We start from the raw sequence: 23,935 nt of genomic DNA, 5'->3' as shown, positions 1-23,935 counted from the left end.
CATATTTTTATTATTTTTAAAACCAAACCTCGCACACACATCCACTTGGCAAAAATTTTGCAGGAAACTCATGCTTTTGGACTCAAAAGCTGAAATACTTTCCTTCAGCCAGGAATGAGCTTTTTAAAAGAACTTGAAAACGTTTTTCATAAAGATACTAATTTCTTTTTCTGCTACTTTCTGTTAGGAAGACTCGGCACGTTAATATTTTGCTCTTTATGGGCTACATGACTAAAGATAATCTGGCCATTGTTACACAGTGGTGTGAAGGCAGCAGTCTGTATAAACACCTGCATGTTCAAGAGACCAAGTTCCAAATGTTCCAGCTCATTGATATCGCTCGGCAGACGGCACAGGGAATGGAGTGAGTAGGATAAACAATACTGACTATTTTCCTTCTTGGAATGGTGTTTTCCTTCTTGGAATGGTGTTTCCCTTCCCTGCCCCAAACCCTGATATGTGGAGTTACTGTGCTAAAATAGAAAGGAGTCCAAATGGTATACCAAGGGAAGATTTTGTGCAGCCTTAATTCAGCACTGTTGTATGCATTCTTACTTTCATTTAGTATTTCTTTTCCCATGGATTCTTGCCTCAGTTCACGCTAGACCACTAGTCAATGGTCAGCTTTTCTGTATTTTATCTTATTTTGTAGCTTGAGGTCTTACTGTAACGCACTAGATGAGATCCTATTCTAAACATAGAATTAACTCTCTTTTTTTCCTTCCCTGTGTTACTTGCTATAACACTGCAGTGTACTAATTTCTATCATGGGACTTCTGTGACACGAGGGGGTGGCTGTTCCTATTCTACAGCTACAGGACTCACACACGCAGATAGTTTTTGGAAGCATTCTCCAAATGTCTGAGCTGATACAGTACCACCTCGCTTCTATTTCAGAACATGTTATAATGTTCATAACGTAGAAGATGCTGACATTGGCTGACGTTGTCACTGCTGATCCATTCTGTAGATCAGGACCTGGGTTTCCAGTCAGACACTCAGAAAACTGGGAACACACATTGTGACTGCAAAGTAAAGGAGTTAGTAAAAAGTAAACCTTAGCACAGCATACAGATTTCATGTATATGAGGATGGCACCCAGTTTTCTAGGGCATTATACAGTTACATCATAATGATGCCAGAGATGATTTTAGTGATGCCTGAGATTTATTTACTGCATTGCTTCCACTTTCTGTAGTACATAAGGCAGTAGTCTCAGCTAGTGCTTGCTATGTTTTTCTTTTCCTAAAGTAGATGCATCCTGTAAATTGACTAAAGCAAGAGCTCTGTGAAATGGTTGTGTGTGTAACACGGTGTCTATCAGTAAATGGAGAGGCTGAGTTTATGTGAACAGCCTTCATAACGCCATTTTCCTGCTTTTTCTTTCACAGCTATTTACATGCAAAGAATATCATCCACAGAGACATGAAATCCAATAGTATCCTTTCCTAACTGAATCGTATTTCCTTTAATGTGAGAGTGATTTGTTGTTAGTATGGACCTTTGTGGGGGGTTGAAATAGCTGTTTCAAATGTGTATAACTACTAGTGAGTAATTCCTATTGAGTAAGAAGTTACTTTTTAGCAAGGACTTCCACGGAAGGTTGCGTGCTTGCTTACCAAACTCTTGTGATAAAAGATGAAAAAAGATGTGCAACAACTGTGCTCCAAAAACATCTTCTCTTACTTAAATGGTGTTTATGCAATTCTCTGTTATTCAAATGCTGTACTGGAGAGAAGCTGTACTCTTTCTTTGACGGGAGATATGTGTGCGTGCTGATGTGTGTGTGCACATGTGGGCACTGTTACTGTTTCCCATATATTTTTTTAATAAATTTAAACTGCCTTCATGTGACTGGCAGAAACGAAGGCAAAAATCTTACTTTAAACTCGAGAAGGCAACCTTTTACCACTATATTTCTTGCAAAAATATAAATTTAGTAATAATTATGGAGTAAAAATGTCATGAATTGATGTCTTTCACCTTTGAAAATGCCTGCGTCCCAAATTGCCAAGAAGAACATCCATTGAGCTAGCAGCATAGATTGTAACTTGCTTTCATAAAATGTGAACAGTGTTTTGCAAATGTCACTGTAAAAAATACGCCAAATTCAGTAGTTCCATAATGTAAGGGGATTCCCATTTTCAGTTAAGCTAGTAAAGTTGTTATTTTTACTACACGGGAGGTCAGGAGTTTGAGATTCCTGCTAATGATAACCACTTTTGTGAAAAAAAAATAAACTCTTCTCCTGACATGGAAATGAGAACTAGGAGTCTGTCATGTTTCTATTTCTGAATCATATTTTTGAACTTAAAACATTCTTAAGTGAAATGGTAAAATGATATCTTTGTAAAATAAAGCCAACAAAGAAAGTGCTAGTTATCAATCTTAACAGACAAACATATTAAGTAGACTACAAATAATACAGATGTGTGTATTTCCAGTTAAAATAATTAAATCATAGTTAAATCTCAGGAGATCTGCCAGAGTGCTTTATGTAAATAGATTTTATTTTGATATTTGTTTATACTTGTAATTGTTTTTTCTTTGTTTTCTTTTTTGAGTTGTGATGACTTCTATGTTGTGTCAAGAGACGCATAGGGAAACCAGTTATTTAAGTACCTGTAGTCATTGATGTTAATTAACACAGTTGATTTCTATCCTAACTCACCCTAAGGATAAATGTACAAATAAGACTGAAACACCTGGTCTTGTTTAGTCTTAAATGTTAACTCCATAAATATGGATGCTGTAAAATTACTCTTCCTCTGTTTAAGGTACAACTCTTAACAGGTTTTAAAAAAAATAATCAGCAATATTCTTGGATAGGTGGCTTGCATTTGTTATGATCTAACCAGATACTTCGCAATCGTGTCAGAAAGTTCACGCTTGTTTCCTGAAATTTTCTATAGAATTTCTTTAACAAATGTTTAGATATATTTCTTCATGAAGGCCTCACCGTGAAAATAGGAGACTTTGGTCTGGCAACTGTAAAATCCAGGTGGAGTGGATCTCAACAGGTGGAACAGCCCACTGGCTCAATCTTGTGGATGGTGAGCAAAACATTGTGCTGCTTTTAAATAGCTGCCTTTCGTTCTGGCCATGGATGTTCCGTCAGTCGAACACTCTTAAAGCTTTAAACCTGAATGAATCAACATCTGCTGTTAGTACTGTGTAGACTTTTATTCCAGTTGTAGGACAAGTTAAAATTGAAGAACGAAGTGCTGGAGCGCTTAATTGTCCAAAGTAGACACTGTTCACCTAAGGATTCCCATTTTGATTTTTGAAGTTATTTTAAATATTTAGGACAGAGACAGGGCTGTCAGTGGAATTGCAAGGAGCTGTTCCGAGGGAAGAGGAGAGCCTTTCCCCTAATAGGCTTGTCTCACTGGAGAGCAGGCTCTAATCTGCCTAACGGTGGCTTTGCGGGATTGGTAAGACCCTGTCTTTTCCTTACGTTCTTCATTACGGCCTCTTCTTCCCCTGCTCGGCACTTGGCAACATCCCTTCTCGCACACACCTGCTGATGGCACATTCGGCAGGTGACTGGGGAGATGACAGGGAGTGCTGCTTCGAGTGTGGGAAGGAGCGCGATTCATCTTTGGTGCTGCAGTAAGACGTTTGCTAAACAGCAAGGCACCGCTGTTGGGTGCGCTGCTGCTCCTTGTCCTGTGCTAGGGCGTTGCTGTAGGTTTGGAGGCACCCCAGAACCGTAGCAGGGGAATGTCAGTTTATGTACTGAAGTTCTGGGATGTTTACAGAGTTTCTTTTGGAAGTGTTACTGAAAGTCGTTGTCTGAGAGGACAATCCTAACAACTGCCCTTATGTTTTAACTTCTGGCAGAACTTAAAAGGCACTTCCACAGTTTTCATTCAAAAATCACTGGGAGAAAATCTATTTAGTAACTTTTCAAATGTGTAAATTCAATAGAATAACTAGAAAAAGTGGAACGGTGCCTGTTACCAGGTTAAAAAGCATCATTAAAATTATGCAAGAATGTCTTATTTAGCACTCAAATAGAATATTTTGCTGAAGTTTCACTTGAGCCATTTTTGTTAATGTTATGCAGTTTACCTAAATTCAGCATGTAGACTGATCAGTGTTTTCTAGCTCCCAGGGTAGGGCACATAGCAACACTTGTGGGGTGTACTTCAGCGAAGTGTAACCAAATAAAAATTACTTGCTGAATGCTATATATTAGTACATTTTAAATCTTTTGATATTTAGCCCTGAATGAGCTGCAGGTGTTGCTTGAAACAGGTTTTCCTTTTAAAAATTTATTCTTTATTGCTGGGCTTGCCGCCTTCGTTCTTATTTAAGTATTTGTATTTTGAGACAATTTAGGAAGTGTTCCTTCAGAGTATCGGGATGCTTGGCCAACAGTTGTTTGTGACATATAAAATACACACATCACCTGAAACACAGTTACAAAACCTGAAACAGTTTTTTCTTAAAAAAAAAATAAAAATAAAATAGAAAAAGCCAAAGCTTTTTACAGCTTTCCATAAAGGGTTTTAAAACTAACTTACCTAATAGTATGCTTATATATGGGAAACGGATCTTTAGAAAAAAAACCTGCATTTTTGCTCTTTGCAGTTTTTTCCATTTCAATAATTTATAGACCATCTTTGCTGAGTTGTCATTACGTAGAAGGGGAGGCTGATTCTGTTTCCTTGAAAGTTGATGTAATCTTTTACTGAGTTTTTGTTGTACTTTAACTAGTACTTTGCTCAGTAATTCTGAGGGACGACTTCTAGAGGAAAAAAAATCTTGGTCAACAGGAAAGATATTTTGATGGTTTATACCTTGTTTTGTTAAATCGTTCAACATGTTTACGTTCTTCAACTTCATAATTTTCCTTTGTTTTGCAAAGATTCAAGAACACTCTTGCACTTCTTCCCCCACCTTCCAATACATGCTATTTTGTATTTGGCTTTTGCATTTCATGTAGATGTTTTGGTATCAGTTTTACAAGAGATTGAGTCTATATTAAATTTTGTATTTTTCCCCTTCCTGTTTAAGAACTGATGGTGAGAAACTCAGACTCAGTTGTAAGTAAGATGTGACAAAAGTCAATATATATTTCAAATTGGAATATTAATAATTTTTTCTAATGGTAAAATGCTTGTTGAGTTAAAGAATTGCTTTTTTGTTTACTTGCAATTGTATTGATTTTTTTTAATAAGGTGTAGAGTAGCACTGCCTGAGCTTCTTCCAGAGCCTTAGGGAAAAATGAGCAAAGGTTTTGAAGTGTCCTTTGTTCACTAATTTTTGGTTGAACTCACACTCTCTGCTTTCTAAACATTTTTCCCTTTTCTTGTCCTTTCTGTTTCAAAGTTCTGTTAATATTGCTCATCATTTGTTTCTTTTTTCCTCCTCCTACAGGCACCAGAAGTGATACGGATGCAGGACAGTAACCCGTTTAGTTTTCAGTCAGATGTCTACTCCTATGGAATAGTACTATATGAACTAATGACAGGAGAGTTACCATACTCCCACATAAACAACCGAGATCAGGTACGGAACATTCTTTAGAACGCTGCATTTTATTTCTGGGCGTAGTACATTTTGTTGTCCTCAAGAAAAGTAATATAAAGACAAATGCAAAACAGGAATTGAAATGTCGTTTGCAACATGATTTGTTTCAGCAGTGAACCTGTGTAATTGAAGGTTTACTTAAATAGTGACAGTTACTCAAACAAAAAAAAATTTCTTTTTTATAAACATTTTAAGTGCCCTGTTAATTTATTAATGAGTTAAAGCTTTTGTTACATCAGTAAAATCTTCGGTTGTATCTTTGCGGTTTGGTTACGTGAAATTTCATTTTTGATGTCAAATGTGCTGTTCTTACATCAGCAAGACTGGATTTTGTGCTTTTTACTACAGGGAAAAAAAAAAAAAAGCAGCTACTGTCAAACCTTTTAGTATTGAATGTTAGTTTGTGTGGTTTAGTCTTTACTAAGGTGTAATCTTACCTGGTCAGTTAACCAATAGTTATAAAGCACATGAAGGCCAGAAACCTCAACTGTTGTCTTTACACAAATGCTTTTTCTGGCTTAGCAGGTGTAGAGCTAACTTGTTCTCGTTCTGTAGAGCATGAACTTAAGACTGTTAGATCTCTTTGATCTCTGGTCTGCTGATCCTCAGTTGTGGGTTGTGTTTTTTGTTGTTGTTTTTTTGTTGTTGTTTTAATTAAGATCTAATGATGAGGAGAGTACGTGTATGTATACATACTCGATTTTAGCCCGTTATGTTATGTTGTCTGTATTCCAAGTAGAAGAGGCCAGTTCTATTTAGGAAGGCTTTCTTATTTTAAGGTTGTCTACAAATTTGGATATTGGAATGTGTTTTAATTCATGATACTGAAATTATATGCGAGCTTTAATAACCATTACTGTCACAAAACATTGCGACACTTGCCCCCCAAGTAAATTTTCCGGGAAGGGATAGAATATTTCTGGGTGAACAACACTGAGACCTTATTTTAGCAATATTATATTGACCTTTTTTTTTTTCCTGAGACAACATTAGTGTAAAAAGAAAATAGTGCAGTTAGTTCTGTATACCCCTCCTTCCCTGCCTCCCCAGTAAAACCCTCAAACAAAATCCCCTCAAGCAACCAAGCCTACCACCATTTTACCCGGTAAGAGTCTTCCCAGTATTAAATAGTCAACTATTAAGGTTACTGGAAGTCTGATGAAAATCCTAAACAATGACCATACTAACTTGGACTAAATCAGAAAATGTATTTTCCAACACTAATTACGTCTTTTATTGTTTCAAAACAAAACAAACCCCATTTCCTTTTTTGCTGCAGTAGTTACAATCTCTTCCAACTCGCTAGCTGTACAGCTCCTTTTGCAGCATTTCACAGAGATACGTGAAAATCCAGTTCTCCTAACAGATTAAGCTATTGTGCCAAATTGGCCAGCTGCTTATAACTGCTCTAACTGAGGAGCGTTTCTCATTGTAGCCTTCAGTTGAAGGAAATTGCCATGTAGTGTCTGTGTCAGGTAGTTATCTCCTGTTCCATTCCAAATGCAGTAGTGCCTTCACTTGTGGAGCATTACAAACCACAGTGTCGCTCTGATTCAGTCAGGTCTACATTGACCATTGTTTCGGTTAACTAACTGGGACAAATCTACAAGTATCTGCTGGTGTGTGTGCCTTTGGTACTCATGTTTAAGCACTGTGGGACACTAAAGCTATCGACCACTGAACTAACTTTTACAACTGTGGTTTTATGCTACTCGCTGCTTCTTTTTCAGATTATTTTCATGGTTGGCCGAGGGTATGCTTCTCCAGACCTCAGTAAATTGTACAAGAACTGCCCCAAAGCGATGAAGAGGCTTGTAGCAGATTGTTTGAAGAAAGTTAGGGAAGAACGACCTCTGTTTCCACAAGTAAGTATGTTTTTCCGCATCTAACAGTTTCAGAGTATTTTTTAAATTGCCATTATCACAATTAGCTTTGGTTGAGAAACTGAAGGTAGATGTAGGAAGAAAGTGCAGCCTGCTTCCTAATTTTTGTCTTTATTCATATGTGCATCTTTCATAACCCATCTCCATTAGGCAGTTCGTAATTCTGATTGTACGTAATTCCTGTAAAGGTCATTAAAAAATACTATGCATGCAGACTAAAGCAGCGTTAGACTAACACTACAGCAATTTGCTTTTCAACAGCTGACCCATTTTAGAGACAAGCAAAAAAAACCCAAGCCCTAACCCAATAAAAATCAAATCTATCTTTGTATTTACATTTTAGTGTAGGTTTGAGGGAAATGAGAGACCACTCCTCCTTTTCTTCCCCACAACCGTGAACAAGCAAACAACACCCACTGGGATTTAAATTCACGTAGCAATTTTTGGTATTTTTACAAAAGATATTTTCCCTTTTCCTGTCACTATGAGGATGATGAAGGTACTTTCTTATTAAATAGCTGAAACTAAATATCAGCAGATTTCAGAAAAATACCTTCTTGCTGTAACAATCAACTTTAAAAAGTTCTTTCTAAATGTTGTTTTCTAAACAGAATGTTAGGCAGAAGATGCAATTCTTTCCTTGTTACTCTGGTGGAGAATTGCATAGATGCTTGTTAATTGATGGTAGGTAGCGTCTGTGAACTGGTGAAGAGTGTCCTCCCATCCTCTGAAACTCAGACTCCTCATAGCTATGAAATTGTATGGTGTTATTCCAAGAGTGTGGTTTTCAGTGTCTTCACGTAGTATATTGTTGCTCTTAAGGATATGCTTAAAGCCATAAAATAAATGAGGGTTTAAGACTTCAAAAGACAAGCAGCTCTTCCTAACAAGCCGCCTTTTCATTTTATCTGTGTTTCTCTCAGATACTGTCGTCCATTGAATTGTTGCAACATTCTTTACCCAAAATCAACCGGAGTGCTTCTGAACCATCTCTGCATCGTGCCGCCCACACAGAGGACATAAATTCATGCACATTAACATCCACGAGACTACCCATGTTTTAGGATCGTGCTCCCCCTCCCTGGCTCTCTCCGGAGAAGGGAAAGGAACAGAAGTAACAGCAGTTGTGCTTTTAATGCCTCAGTGTACAGGATCAGTGCCAGCAGGATTACCTGCGTCCCAGTTTTAAGAACAAGCTGCTAAGGATTTCTGCAGTTCTTATCTGCAGGGACACAGCTCCACATTGCCTTTTTCTACAGTTTCTTTTACTGGGATAGTTAACAGACGATAAATCAAGAGATCTATTACTATTTTTTTAATAGATGCACTTGAGCCTTATTTTTCCCATACACAGAAGCGATGGATGTTTCTTTGGCAGCGTTTCTGGATTGATTTGAATCTGTTGATAAATTGCTATTTTTTACAGCAAGGATGGCTTGCCTCGGCCTTTCAAGAAAGATGATGTGTTACGGTGCTCTGTGATTGCCCCACGCCCTATGCCACTTCAGGTTGGGGGCAGTTTTGCCTGAAATGGGAATCTGCAAACAAGACTGAGGGAAGAGGAAAAAACTTTGTGGAAATCAGCTCCTGCCTAAGAGCTTTCATCAAGCCAATGAAATAAGTTAAAATGCTAATTCAACACAAAATAGTTTTGCAATAGTTTTGCACATAGAAGAAAAACTCTTGCAAAAGAATGGAATATATTCTGAACTGTACTGCTCAGAGAAGGAAGCCAGCCAGTCTTGCTACGGTCATCTTCAGTAACTTCAGCAGCTTACTTTGGTACTATTGACTTGTTTCTTGCAGCCCAATGAGGTGGTAAGTGCGGAAAGACAGGCTTTTGTGGCTGAGAAGAGGCTAATTAACATTATCCGTATACTTCTGCAAAATGAGCGTAGTCTTCATCCCATCTGAAGCTGTCGTCCAAGAGATGCACTATCAAGAGGAAACTGAGCATAAACAGTTTTTCTTGCTGATTTGGGTTTTAATTTTGTTTTTATTGCTCCTGAGAAAATGCATTTATTGTAAGCCAAGGTTCCTCTGATTATCTTATTTTAATAAAATAAATTAAATTTTAGGTTTAAGATTCAATGTCATCATTTAATGTAGTAATCCATAGTTCTGACATGTACATCTAGATTTGAGAAACCTCAGAAAACGACACTCCGAATAACTTTAAAGTTAGTGGGATAGATAACAGCAGTTCAAGTAGAAACACACTTGATATGATGACCTATAGGTTTCCAATCACATTCTTTACAATATGGTTTTTATTCTACTGTAATATTTCAGCAGCATCTACCTATTAAGATACCTACACTGATGTACTATCAAGCTATTTAACTGCACTGTTTTTGCTCTGCCTTTCATCTTCTATGAACCTGTTGTTTACTTGGGTAGAAGTGAGTGGTTTGTCTTGGCTGAACTCCGCAGATGACAAAAAATAGCTGGTTTAATCTAAGACCTTTTTTTTTTTTTTAAATAGCTCTCTGTTTAAATATGTTCATTAGGCAAAGAAGGGAAGCCAGCTTTCCATTCTGGGACTGGAAGCTGGGGATTTTGTGTCTCTGTGTATACAGGTAAGTGTGGGGCTCCCGTCTGAATCCATGGCTGAGGTCCAGCCAGCGACCAGAGGAGATGTCTGTAACCACAATTATCTCAGGCTCAACTGCTGCCTAAAGTTTGTTAGGCAAAATACTTTTGCTGTGTATTTTGACAGCTTACGTGTGCAACTCCTAACTGCCTGTAATGTCCAAGTAGCCATTTCGGCTTCTTGGTTGCAGCAAGCAAAAAACCCACAAAGCGCTTATGAAAGGGAAGAGAGGAACTTGAAGTACGTAAGTCAGACACATACTTAAAAAATAATACCTATAGTATCTATAAAATAATTGTATAACATTATAAGAAGGGTGGATTATTAATCCTTAAGTGATAACTGAGCATGACCATAAAATTTCCTTCCTAAAAAGTAAATTGAGGCTTCAAGGAAACTGTTCCATACAGTTCTGCATGATTTTTAATAATATTCTTGGTATTTTAACTATTTTATCTTTCATCTTGCCTTCCTTATAATAAGAAAGAGTTTAAGAAAAGGATAATAAAAAAAAAAAAGGAGAAATGGTGAACTGCTTTTACTTTAGCTCTAATTTCCAAAAAGAAACCATTAACTCCTGATTTTAAAAACAGGTTATGTCTCTTGAAATTTTTTTTTTTTTTAATAAATAAATAGACTTATTTTGACCAGCATTTGATGTCAAAGTAGATGAAAGCTGCTAAGTGAAGAATTTAAAAAGTCTGAGTTTCTAAGTCTTACTGCTCTTACATTAAAACTTCTCTTGATGTTGTCCCTAGGTAGCTTTGAAAAACAAGTTCTCTTTTCAATGTCAGACTGTCGTTACCTGGTTTGTGTCTTCTTGGGGCAAAGTAAATCGGGAGTGTCTTGTTTGAGGTAAACACCCTCTCCACTGGGTTTTTGGGGGACTATTTTATTACTGAAAATATTTCTCTCTGTGAAAAAAAAAAAAAAGTGCAAGACCAGCTAGAAACAAGCTCCAGCAGGGAAGCTAAGGGGTATTTTGGGGTAGGAAGTATGTCTGGGCATGAGCTCTTGAACGTTCATCTTGCAGTACTACTTCTCTTAGTGATACTCTGTGTTCCTTCACCTTTGTAATTAGTGATGAACAGTTGCACTAATACGACTTCACTAGAGTAAGACCTTCACTGCTGCCTTCATATGCCAGTTTTAAAAAGGTGACAAGTAAGTGGGGTTACAGATCGTGACAAGTAAAGGCCTGACTTTGCGGGAAGCATTGTTAAAAATTAACTTTAGAGTGGAAATAATTGTGGAAAAGTTACATTTCCGAGGTCAGAACAGAGAGCAAAATTTGCATGTTCAATTTAGCCAGCAGAGATGGGGGAGTTCTCCCTCCTCTGTTGGAACCCTTATAGAAATGCAGTATTTCCATCCAGAACTTTTCTCAGCTTCAGTTTTGACCCAGAAATGCCAACCAACTGATGAAGCGGATCATGTTGGAGTCACTAATTTGCTGCCATTTAAAAATGTTTGACTCCTCGAGTAAGGTTCCTGCTGTTTGCTTTATGACGGTGACCCCCATCCGAGTTTCTAACCATCAAAGCAGTGCCCTGTTTGCTGTGCTGACATAAGGGGTTTTTGCACAAGTGTATTTAAATATACTTTGCTTCACAATACAAATAATTTCTCAACAATCAAGCTTTCTGAAATGCTCCCATCTTTAAGCAGACAAGCAACTTTTCAAGGGTATGTAGTCTTATCCTCAAGCCATCGCTGAAATTGGCCCTCTGCTTATTTTAAGACCACGTGCTTGAGAAAACTCTGCTTGTACTCAAGTGTGTTAATGCTCTGTTACTCAGTAGCCTTTTCAGTTGTGTCCACACTGAATTTTTAGTTTAACTGCAACGTTAATACAAATGACTTAACAGAATTCACTTCTTTATCAAATTTCACAATCAAATTGCTTTTGCTCAAAGCTTTTGCAACACAAGCATGAATTAAATTTTTAAGAAAAATAAAATTCGGTTATCTCAGAAGAGCTGTGCCTTAATACTTCACACCTCCTGGGCCTTCAGCATTGCTGTCCTTAACCTGAAGGCTGGAACCAGTGCCCTCCTGAAGAGCTGCTACGGGGCTGGCTGGCAGTATGGGACACTGGGCAGGAGTGGCAGGAATGCGCGGGAGCGCTCGGCAGCACGGCCACCGTACGTGTCACTTACCAGGCAGTGTCTGAACTTCCGCCTGTGCCATTAGTAACGCTACCTGCCCGCTGCAGCCGGGGATGGGAGCTGCGTGGGAATGGGGCCCTTCTACAGCTGTACTATCGCTTCAGAGAGGGACCTCTCGCTACGCTAGAGGTATGTGCAGATAGAAAAGCCTAAGCATCAGCCACACGGTTAAAAAAAGCAGCAGTTAAATAACTTGTTACAAAAGAAACAATTAACGTTGTAGAATTGCAAACTAAAAGATCACTAACATAAGGAGATCAGAAAATTATTTAGTTATTTCATTTAATTTTGGCTACTTCATTTAACCAAATCAAGGCTTCCCTTCCCATTAAATACATTCAAACTAGTTAAATTGAAGAAAAATTCAACTATTACTGTTGCAATGGCTATTGAAAGTAACTACTTGCTCTCATTATACAGTTTCCAAAATCCAATTTGTGCTGTAATTTAGTATTGCTCTGCCTGTATTATTGTATTTGCTGACAAGGGGTGCTCTAGGGGACACTTCCTGCCAATTTGCGCTTTAATTGTTTTAAAACAAGGGTAGGAACTTGACTCGCACAGTCTTTGAGAGCCAGGCAGTGTCCCGGCCCTGCTACTGCAACGCTCGCTGTAAGACTACAGTAAACTTGATTCTGAACTCTACTTTGAGGTATAGTGTTTTAATTCTTAAATCTCCTTTTTAAGGAAAAAAAAGCTACACTGACCATTATTCCCAGTGGGTTTTTGTGGACATACATTTAGTTGATTTAGTGAAGAAAAAAAAAAAAACACCCAAAATAGATTTAGCAACAGTTTTTAACAGCTTAAGCTTTAAATGGTAAGAGAGGAGCTGTATTTACACTACCACTCGGCTCACAAGACAGCATATGTTAGGGCAAAGAGGGAGAAAACCCTCTTAGGATTCAGGGATGTTTTCCATGCAATCAGTTTAACATTTTAAATATATTTTAGGATTTTTGGTGCCATACAAAAACTATCCGAAAACTTTACCAGAACTGCACAAGTAAACCACAGGGCACATTCATTCTAACTGTGCTGTAGAAAGTAAAAGCATCGCTAGCAAATAGCTAGCTTGCTACAGGAGACAGCACCTTTGGTTCTCTTTATTGAGAAGTAGCAGAATCCTCATCAGCCCCAGAAAGGTGCATGAAAAGTTCTCCAAGTTCCGTTACGTCGTCATCTGTGCTGGTCACAGTCCGATTTTCTCTGTCTTCAATGAAGTCCCACAGACGAACGGAGTTGAAGAACTGGAAGAGAAGAAAGTCTGCCTGAGCGCAAACCAGTACTTGTCACAGTTCCAAAAAAGTATTTTCCCTTATCAGTCCTCTTCGTTCATTTAAAAAAGTCAGAAGTTGAGACTCAAGAGCTGCATTTGTGCTCGGATTTACTACCTCAGCAACATTTGCTGTTAAATTCAAAGTGACCCACTCTCCTTAGTGTTACAGTATGAATACAGTGAGGTCAAACCTACCCAGTACTAACGAGCTGTAGTGACATTAAAGCAGTAGGGCTGTGGCGACCGCTCAGGGTGGTGGCCAAGCTGTAACGAGTTTTTCAGAAGGCTTTACCCTTTTTAGCTGGTCTTACAGCCAGCTATATGCAGGTAAGTGAGATGAGTTGTTAATACTTTAACAGCCGAATTCCTTTGAAGAAAGGTTTGCTATGAGAAGAACTGGTTGAAAAGAAAAGATAACCGAAAATAAATTTTTGCTATTAAATGAAAAGTACCTTCTCCTTTCCCTAATAACAAACCTGGGGCTCAAGGAAAGGTGAGGGATGCTTTCTTCAATTCTCCAAGGCCATGCACGGTATGAAACATATTTTAGTAGTACACTTTACATTCAAAATGTGTTTCTTAATTACACTTGACTGGAGTAATCCCTTACCCGCACGGTCCCCTCAGAGCTGAGCTGCTTTCGTGGTTTTTCAGGTTCAGCTCGTGTCCCATCTGGATAAGCATGAAGGTAAAGACACTTCCCTCCAAATGGGCAAGTTCCTTTCCCTTGTTCAAAGTACTTGCAGGGTTTTTTCCTGATTGAATTAGAAGAGAGAGAGAGTTATTGCCCTCAGCTAGTAAGGAAGCAGATAGAGTTCATGCTCCCATCCTCAGCGATGGGGAGCACTGCTCCTGTTAGCACACTGGGAGTTTTGGTCTCCCGTTCCCCCTAACTGATAGCAGTCAAAACAGATGGGAACGATTATTAAAAGCCAACAAAGAAACACATAAAAGAACAGCATTCCAAGTCAAAAGAATTAAACTGAAGACATGGAAAGTGAAGGATGTACAAGGAACGTCATTGATCCCGCACACGCATTTCCAGCACAATGAACAAATCCATTGCTATTTTTCAAGCAACGTTCCTCCCTGTTTTTCTACCACTACGTGTTTATGAACCAGTTCCTCTCATCATCTCCTTTGGAAGTTAATTTAACTTTCCATGAGCTTTGTTGTTCAACCAAGCCATTCTAGCTGTGTAGCAAATTTTTATGAAGATGTTCCTTACAACAGGTGCACAACCATACTCCAGGCAGGGGGGGTTGGTGGAATGTTCTACAATGAAAAACATCTAAAGAGGAAACTACAGAGAAAATGCAACTGCCCTTGTAAACTTGATATGCAGTGATTCCTAAGACATCTATCAAATCTACATTCTACCAAATAGCAACTAAATGGAGGCAAAAGCTCAACAGTAACAAAAAAAAAAATAATTAACAACCAAACCCCCAGCCAGGTAGTGCATTAAAAGCAGAATGGATTTGTCTTGATTTGGAACTCAGGTGGTCTCCGACTTCCACGTTTCCAGGTCAGACTTTTTTTGCCCTGTGCCAGTGGAGAATCAGAATAGATTTGTGCTGGCATGACCCCTTTATTAGCGCTTTTTTTTTCTATTATTTCCCCTTTATTAGCATTTTTTCATTCCATGCAATACGAAACCCTCAAGTTAAACTGACTGCCAAGATCCATAAAAACCTCTTTGGTACAGACATTCTATCTACAACACAATATATACATCTTAGCTGAGCACTTAAGCAAACCCCCCTTTTTGTATTCTCTTCTATACAACAGGTTGGCAAGAGCCAAACCCAACTGCTGACACAACCCAATGCCTCTATCCCAGTCACGTGGAAGCTGACCTTACTGAGAACATGGCCCTTTAAAAACTGCACTAAACCGAGGCTTTTGAGCACAATTTATTACCCTCAATTCAAAGTCCTTAAGAATTAAAATGAATAAAACCACACCAGCAATGGGGTATTGAAAATAAACCGTAGCTGAAGAACCTCAGTTTAAAGTGATCACTTTTATTCAAATATTTTGCCTATTAGATGAAACAAGACAAGATGCCGGATTAAACATTTAATGGAGCAGTAGTGCATTCAACAATTCTTCTGCTGTGTCATAACAAGACTTCAGAGACTAAAAGCTTCCCAAGCAGCGGAAAAGCTGCAGTAGCACCAGCTGTGCACAGATGTAAGGCAGGCCTATTTTTTTCTGTAAGCCAAAGGGTGTGTTTAAAGGTTGCTGCACATCACAGAATGAAGCTGCACAACCTTCAGCAAAATAGTCATCGCTCACTGGGACAAGCACAGCTTGTTTACTTTAAAAAGAGTGAGCAAGGAGATCAGTAACGGGATCTTACCATTCTGCGAACTATATACCCCTTACACATTCCAGGCAAGCACAGCTTCGCAAAGCTGCTGTAAAACTACCCCTCAGCAGACCTCTCCCAGTGCTCCACGCACCGGGCAAGTTGTTATTAGACGATTAAAGGAATGCAGTCATGTATTTTCCATTTCCAGCAGACATTGCAAAAACCCCATGAATTTTTATCCCATATTTCAAGAGACTATTACATTTTCCTTCCCTATTTGTTTTCCTCAGTAACTGACAATCTTCGAGGCAATTATGTCTAAAGGATCAACAGAAAACGCACGAAGCCGATTTTGGCATGTGAACTGAAATAGTTTCAGAGCACTGCAAGTTTCAATAAGTTCAAATCTATAATTACACATCAGACCCTTTCGTGGCAGTCACAAAGTTAAATAAAAGTGTTAACAGAGATTAAAAGTTCTCTGTAGAACGGTTTGTAATTACGTAGTTTAAAAATACCGTCACTTTGATTGACTTAAGTTTTAGTGTATCTAGCTTAAGGACAACGCAAACAGTGTCGGTGGTTACGGAACTTACCCCACTCCCTGCTTAAATGCTTCAATCAGCTCATTTTTCTTCTCCTGGTCTTCTACCCAATATGCACTGGGAATGACAAACTCGGATATTACTCGGCACTCCGGGCAAGACCTGAATGGATCAAGACAAAACAGCAACGCTCCATTAATTTCTGAGAGCGATACACCTCAATAAATTTGCCAGAAATGGGTCCCCTGAGGGAAAGGGAGATGGTTTGTCACACCGAAGCAGCAGACACCTCCTCACACATTACTATAGCACACGTGTGCATTTGTTATTCATTTTGATGGAAATAACCCAATTCAGGGCAGGCAGGGCTTGCACTACCTTGCGTTTGCTTCTAGATTTGAACAAAAGTAACAGGTGTTTCCTCAACATGCAGAAGTAAACTGTGTCTGCTGATCCCAATACGCAGAAATACACCATAACTGGTATGCAGCAGAAAGCCTTGAAAAAAGACAAAAGGAAGGTCTCTAAGCCTTTTGAAATGGGATCTGACTTGTACCAGCAGCGATGAGTTGTTCACCGCGTGGTTTTACGAGATGAATTTCTACACGAGGAACTAAGATCAAGAATCAAATATGCAACTCCAGGTACCTCAACAAGCCTCGGAAAGGCTTTATTACCCCCTCCCCGCAAGTCCCATCGAACACCTTGTCTCCCAACAGGCAGGGCTTTTAAAACTAAGACAATTTTATAACTTTGCAACGACCAGCATGTTCACCATTATAGATAAATGTAAAAAACATGCTTGAAGAATTTGTATTAGTATTTAATCCATACTCAAACCAGATTCCAGGGCATTGTTTCTGAAAAAAACCCCAACCCCTCACAGTCCCTACTGTAGGCAGAATATCTCAGCACATGGCCAACAGGAGCTCGACTCCCAGACAGGTTATGTCCTAATGAGCTCACATTCACCTCAATTAAATTTATAACGAAAGTTGTGCAGAAAAGTCTATTTTGGCAACAGACAGAAAATATTTCCCACCTTTTCCCGAGCATGCTTGTAACTTGAGCGAGCTTTCAAAGAGATGCTCGAAAAAAGAAATTGCCCTAATTGGATGTTTTAAATTCTCATTTCATCTGAGGACGAGTGTGTTTGGAATACATTTTTTTCATAGAGCTAGAAGATGAAGGCATTTACTCAGCTACAGATAAATGTGTGATTAGTGGGAGATTCAGCTTGGGTAAGCTATAATTTAGAGAAAAATCCAGTAATTAAGCACATACACAGAAAAAAGGAGTTACTGTTTCTGGCCCCAGGTTACTGTGAAGGGCAGAGGTTAACAAGGTCTCAGCTGTCCCAGAGTCCACGTGTGTGCACTTTGCCCCGCCGTCAACGCAATGAGAGAGGGCAAAGTTACAAAGGGCCAAGCTCTTCCCATACAGGACTGCAGTATGTAAATAAACTGTTACCAAAGGATACCCGATGTGTCCTACTCATCTTGAAGGTAGTTCTTCTCACACCACACTCCAACGTCCTGGAATTTGCCAGCACTTGGACCAGGATTTTCTAAGTTCAGATCTTATTAATGGCTATGTTAGTATTTACAGCTACGGAATCCCTTATTACCAGTTTTATTTCTGTATTAAGTCACAGCGCACCGGAGAGCCCATCTCACTGACACAGGCCACAGAGAAGAGACTCAGGTTAACGGGAACTTACTTTATGATTGGATTCTCAAACTGCTTGGCACATCTCCACTGCCGGATGCAAGACAAGCAGTACGTGTGATTGCAGTTGGAAAGGATCCCAAACCTCCTCTCGGAAGCTGACGGTTTCTCGTACACCACCTCCATGCAGATACTGCACACTTTGTCCTGACTTGCCTGAAAGGCAAAGGCCTTCTCCATGTCATGCTCAAATGTCGCCATGCACATCTGTCACAGGAGAGATGTCATTGGTTATTGCAGCCCACGTAACAGCCTGTTCCTTGTGAAACAAAACTGTCTATGAAAAGCATCTGTTACAAGAAAAACAAGGTACGCTTATTAAAAGCATCATTCCTACCCTTCATCATCATAATTTAGTTTTAAGAACATTAAATTCAATCACGTATTTCAGCCCTTCAATGTTCTCTGCAGCTTCAGGAGCATCAGAAGTGAGGCTGCCTGAAGCACTCCTCGCTTAACCCTTTCTGTCTGTGTCACAGAACACGTATTGCACAAGGAGATGCTTCAAATACCCCTAAAACCATCTAATTCAGGGTCCAGAACGGGTGCCACACTCAAGACGTTACTCTGCTTAGCACGAAGGCCACGATCATTCACCAGACACCAAGCTTTACCCTAGCTAAGGAATTAGTCTCTTATTAGAGGCTTTCCTACAGCACTTCTCATCGTACTATCCCAGTAGCGACAATAACCAATTTACACTTTCATAGCACTACACGGTGAGCTGGTGGTTATACCTGCATCATTTTACCTCTTGCTTTTCAAAGTTCTCGGGACTTGACAAATAAAATAAATTTAAAGACTTTGAATTATAGTAATAAAAAAAAATATACAAAATAATTCCACATTAGTAGCAGCATTTTGACTACTGCACCTTCTCATCCAACCCACACCTCTGCTTCCTGACACCCGACAGCAGCAGTGACGGGACACCATGCCAAATATCAACAAGCTCCCGAGAGAAGCGAGAACTCCCACAGCAGCGTGTTTTGCAAGTGCACAAAACCTGAGGTTTTTAACCCCTTGGATTCTACTCCAGAGTCTGGAGAGACTTATGATTCAGTAACCACTAATGCTGCTGGTCTTTTTCTTCCTCAGCCTTGAGAATCCTGTACTTGACCAGCCCTGACCTAAATCTGGTAGCTAGGCAGAGAAAAGAGCAGCCACTTAAGCCCATCTTTACACAGCCAATTCCTCATCCAGTCCCTCCAGCCATCCTATTTCAAGTTCGGCTCCAAAATCTCTGTACTCCCTTCCCTACTTGACCCTGCCCTGAAATCAGCCATGACCAAGAGGAGGCATCTGAAGAGGTTCCCCAGCAGACCGGCAGGATGATCTCTCAGAACACACCAGCAGCCCACAGTTCCTCTCCCCCACTGCACATAACGTACCAATGTTGCATAAGCTACAAAAGATACCTTCCTGGTAGAGTTTTAGGGTGTTCTGGGAGAAGGCTGCAGGCAAGTTTCCCATAAGGATGAAATGGGAAACAAGGAAGTTGGTCTAAAAGACTATCTGCATCATCACTACCAATTAAGTCCTAGATGCTGGAACAGACCTCTCTTAGGATCATTTTATAGCTAGATAAACAAAACAATAGCTCTTTGGAACAACAGGCTCTCTACAAAACACATCTTTGGGTTTTAGAGCAAACAAACCAAATCTTGCACTGAGCAAAGCAAATCTCACACTGATTTCACGTTACTATTACCATCTCATGAGCCTTCCTCTGTTCCTGGTCGAAAGGGTGAAGTACTTGCAATCCACATATCTCACACACGTCCCCGTGGAGGTACAGGCAGCGATCTCCGAAGTGGCAGGCTCCCGCTGCAGCGTAAGGACACAGCTGCTCTCCATCAGCACAGGAGCTTCCAGCTACTGGATCTTCCAGTCCACTGCAAATAGCTTCCAAATACGAATGGGGCTTCATTTCCAGATTATCGTTTTGGTCACTGCAACAGACCACGTCGCTTGTGGCACTGGCTTTCTGCTTTTCTTCATTCAAGCCACACAGATCTTAGGAAACAGAAATATAATATGAAGCACACAAGACACCGCCCAAAACGCACACAAGAAGGTCCATATATTTTGTTTCCAATGATTACCAGGTGTTCTTTTTAAAAAAAAAGTTTTCTTCTCAATGAAATATCATCTCTAAGCCCCTTTTGCTCACAAATCACAAGAATTTTCACAAACTACCTACTGAAAAGTTCGATTTCAAGATTTCTCCAGCTGTTTTACAAACAGGCTAAAAAATCCTCTCATTTCACATTAGGGCAATTGGCCCATCAGGTGCGGCAGCGAGACCAGGTGAGAACAGCATGCAGGCAGCAGGGGGGCTCAGCTCCCCTACCCCCAGCTGCCAGGCATGGACTGATGGCTCTGTGCTTGTGTTCCTAAGGTCTGGCATGATCTTCCACAGAGCATATGGCACAAAGCAGCCAGGTTTCTCACCGTTGCAAATGCCCTCACATTGAGAGCAAAATGCACAAAAAGATGTGAGGGGCAGAGATATTTTAACCAAAAAACCCAAATCAAACCAAAAAAAGCACCCCAAAAAATCCCCCAAAACAAAAGCTTCAGGGAACACCAGGCTAAAAAGCCAGACAGCTGGACACGGTGATTAAAAGGTACTGATGGGCACAAGTGTTTCCAGGAAAGAGGCCGCATCGGAAGTCTGACTGCACCTCTCCAGCTCTCCGTGAAACTCAAGTAATAAAAGGAGAAAAAATACCTAACCCCCATCAAGCATCAAGGAGGAGGAGTACAGCACCACTCCCACTTACTTCTGTCCCTGAGCACGAGCGTTTTCTTCTCCCGTTTGCCCGTCTCGTGCAGTTTGCTCCTGATGATGGGTGCACTGTGCTCGGGAGGATGGCGAGGGTTGTGCAGTGCTGCCGAGGAGCGGGGAGGCGGCGCAGGGGCCGCTGCACCCCCTGGCGCAGGAAGTCTGGTGTGATCGTACCTGCGAAAGGAAAAAAACCAGAACAAGCATTACAAAGGCTAAACTTGGCACAGTGGTGGGACACTGTCCTGATGAATATTTAAACAAAATAAAACTGAATAGCTACTTCTTTTTTTTTTTTTTTAAAGGATTGTTCTGACAAAGTTGACTGAATTGCTCAGTCTCTTTCAAAGCAAAACTAAAAAGGTTCCTCAGTCTCAAAAAACAGATGCCTCTGAAAGCACACCTATGTTTTGTCCTCCAGAGACACGCAGGGTAGCTGAAAGAACATCATTCATGTGCATATTAAATTAGATTTTTGTCATCCCTTCACACAAACAGGTTTGCTGGCATTTCTCAGAGACAACATCAAAACACTGTGCAGGAAGGAGCAACACTCTGTGATCTCATTTTCCCCCTGCAAGCAGCGACACTCAGGCTTTATGCTCCCGCACCCCAGGAAAAGATGCAGTGTTTGCACACAGATAGGAAAGGACTCAAAACATCCGGTAAAGCTATGGAAATATAGTCCAGCAGCAGAGCAGAAGCAATCAGTGCAGTAAAGAGGCTGGTCCAGTACAGCCATGGGCATACCCGAATACTAGAATATTTTTGATGGGAACAAAAATATCCTCCGTATCTATTTCTGGCCCTGTACGTGCCCACAGACATGCCATACGTACAAACTGGTTACGTGCACTGAGTGCCCCAAACTCTGGCAAAACAGCTGGAGTAAAACAGCAATGCGCTTTGCAGCCATCATTACAGTCCAGTCAGCATGAGACGTGGTCCCCGTGAACAACATGGCCCCCAGCAGCGTTAGACATTACTGATTCAACGTCAGCAGCTAATGGAAGCTGCAGAAATCACTGACGTTCAATCTCTTGATCCAAGTTTGGTACCATGAACTAAGCAAAGGAAAGGAAATATAACTAAGCTGTTGCAATCACAACAATGTCTTGAGATCCCCTGTTCTTGTCAGGTGACTGTACAAACACAGGCTGCTCATCCGTGACCAGAATTTTTCCATGAAGGAGCCACGGGCTGCCCCGTGGCACATCCCTGATGGGATGTAACAACATCAACTAACACAGAGTATTTACTAGAGCATTTCTCAAGGAGTTTTAACCAGAAGACTTCAGGAAAAGGTGTGGTACCATTCAGCTTTCCTACCAAACCTAGTGGAGCACAAGAAAACCACTTTGCTCTGAGACAGAACTGAAAGTCCTCAAAATTGTGTGTTAGAATCTGCATGAAGGAGGCTAGGAGCTACATCAGGAGATCTGAGCAAAGCACTGCCGAAACACTGCCCGCTTCCATCCACTTTGGTCACATGGAAAGCAAACCATGCCACCAAGTGCTATTTTGTGTGAAGCTGCAGGCTCTGTTTTTGTATTTAATAGGTTTTAATACAATAAGAACTAGATGAAAACATATGTGAAACCTGAAGCTTAATTTCTATAGAGTAAAATAATTGCTGAAGCCAAGGCAGAGTAAAACTACAATACTGCATCCATAAGCCGGTTTTGGTCAGGGGAGAAAAAGCTCATATTCAATACATTATTTCATTCCCTTTGTCATGCAAAAAGTCTTTATCTTTTCTAAAGTCTTCTAAAGTCTTATCTTTAAACTCTGGGTTTAAAGCTGACAGCATGTGATTATTATGCTCAGTTCTTCTGAACGCACTGCTCCAAAAGGAATTGGTCTTTACCTGCACCGAGTTCCATAGGCACACTGTCCCTTCTGGTAGTACTTGCAGATGGTAGAGGATTTGCTTGTAGATAAGTCATGCGAGAACAGACACTTACTTCCCTCCCGACACACTCCTTGCATGTAGTACCTGGGGGAAATGAAGGTTGGAATGGTTTGAGAAACCCACAACAACTTATTGTTGTTTAGACAATTATTCTCTCGCCCAGTGACCCCTCCTGACCCGGGAAGGGGAATCAGGAAAAACAAGGAAACACAAGGGTTGACATATAAACAGATTTAATAGAATAAGACTAGATAATTAACATTAATAACACTAAAGAACCGGTATTGATCCTGATACCAAGATAAAATATACAAAGATTATACTTGGCCTATTCTATCGGTAGAAGCTGTGCACTCACAGCAGGGAACAGCCAATGTGGTACCCTGCGAGCACTGTGGCTTAGAGAAGGGACAGAAAGGGCTCAGGGCTCCGGCACCAGGGTAAGGAGCTCTCAGGATGGCAGCCATCACAGGAGAGAGAGAACTCCCCAGCAAACTTTCTAATTTCTATGGAGTGTACCGTTCGTGGTATGCAATACCCCTTGTTGGCAGCTTGGGTCAAGTGCCCGGCTCTCACTCCTCCTCATCCCTACATGCTGAGCTCCAAAACACCGAGACCCTGAAACCCGCACACCATAGCTGGCTACAGAGTAAATATTTTCACAAATTCAGCCACCAGAGTCTTCTAAAAGTGCAGTTTTCCCAGGCATTAGAGAAGAAACCAGTCCCGTGTCTCTCAGCCCAAGCCAGAGGTCTGGTCAGGGGACTCTGTTTACTGAGGATGAGGACGGGGGCGGTTGCCGTGCCGGAGGAGACCCCGCAGAGCGTTTCCCGCCCGAGCCCGACCGCGCTCGGCTCTCACAGGGAGACGGCCCGTCCGAGGGTGGCACAGCCGCCCTCCCTCTAACAGCCCCGCCGGCCCACCGCTTCCCCGCGCGGGGCAGCGCCGGGCACCGCACCGCCGCCGCCTCCTGGCCCGAGCCCCGGCCTCCCCGGGTGACGGGGAGCGCGCTCCCGCCGGGGCGGCCCGGAGGCCCGGGCGGGGGAAGCCTCCGCCGCCTTGCCCGGGCCGTGAGGGGTCCCTCAGGGCGGCGGGGCCGGGCGGGCGGCGCTCACCTGCAGGTCACCTGCTTCGTGCTCATCCTGGCCCCGCTCCGCCCCGTCGCCGGCCCGGCCCGGCCGGCC

At 41.0% G+C, this 23,935-nt stretch overlaps 2 protein-coding genes across 7 annotated transcripts in view; one reads left to right on the top strand and one right to left on the bottom strand.

Annotated features, from left to right (window-relative positions):
• The window catches only part of RAF1 (Raf-1 proto-oncogene, serine/threonine kinase), a 46,122-nt gene extending 36,617 nt beyond the window's left edge, over positions 1–9,505 (top strand). For all 5 annotated transcript variants that reach the window (XM_082487518.1, XM_082487517.1, XM_082487516.1 and 2 more), the window contains 6 exons: positions 188–364; positions 1,392–1,438; positions 2,935–3,053; positions 5,386–5,517; positions 7,269–7,403; positions 8,345–9,505. In XM_082487518.1, coding sequence (XP_082343644.1) covers positions 188–364; positions 1,392–1,438; positions 2,935–3,053; positions 5,386–5,517; positions 7,269–7,403; positions 8,345–8,485 — 751 coding nt within the window. In that variant the 3' untranslated portion in view covers positions 8,486–9,505. The remainder of the gene's footprint in view (positions 1–187; positions 365–1,391; positions 1,439–2,934; positions 3,054–5,385; positions 5,518–7,268; positions 7,404–8,344) is intronic.
• Positions 9,506–10,222: 717 nt separating this feature from the next.
• On the bottom strand, positions 10,223–23,916 carry MKRN2 (makorin ring finger protein 2). Of its 2 annotated transcripts, XM_082487512.1 has the most exons (9): positions 23,867–23,916; positions 22,707–22,835; positions 20,838–21,016; positions 19,763–20,067; positions 18,044–18,258; positions 16,375–16,485; positions 14,072–14,216; positions 13,277–13,432; positions 10,223–10,928 (listed from the first exon to the last, which is right to left on the bottom strand). In XM_082487512.1, the coding sequence occupies exons 1-8, from the start codon at positions 23,890–23,892 to the stop codon at positions 13,289–13,291; spliced, it is 1,254 nt and encodes a 417-aa protein (XP_082343638.1). In that variant the 5' UTR covers positions 23,893–23,916; the 3' UTR covers positions 10,223–10,928; positions 13,277–13,288. The 2 variants fall into 2 exon arrangements, with proteins under 2 accessions (XP_082343638.1, XP_082343637.1); XM_082487511.1 differs by lacking the exon at positions 10,223–10,928 and having other exon boundaries at positions 12,663–13,432.
• Positions 23,917–23,935: the final 19 nt, after the last annotated feature.

Source organism: Vanellus vanellus, assembly GCF_965231255.1.
Source record: "Vanellus vanellus genome assembly, chromosome: 9".
NCBI lineage: Eukaryota > Metazoa > Chordata > Aves > Charadriiformes > Charadriidae > Vanellus > Vanellus vanellus.
Note: the sequence above shows the minus strand (reverse complement) of the source record. Positions and strands in the feature narration are given on the sequence as shown.

Bases quoted from the DNA above. Each gene is read 5' to 3' on its own strand.
- MKRN2 (XM_082487512.1), bottom strand. From the start codon at position 23,892: ATGAGCACGAAGCAGGTGACCTGCAG. The intron at 20,068-20,837 runs GTAAGTGGGAGT...CTGTTTCCTAAG, and splicing joins GCTCGTGCTCAGGGACAGAA to ATCTGTGTGGCTTGAATGAA. The intron at 18,259-19,762 runs GTAATAGTAACG...CTCCTGTGACAG, and splicing joins AGAGGAAGGCTCATGAGATG to ATGTGCATGGCGACATTTGA.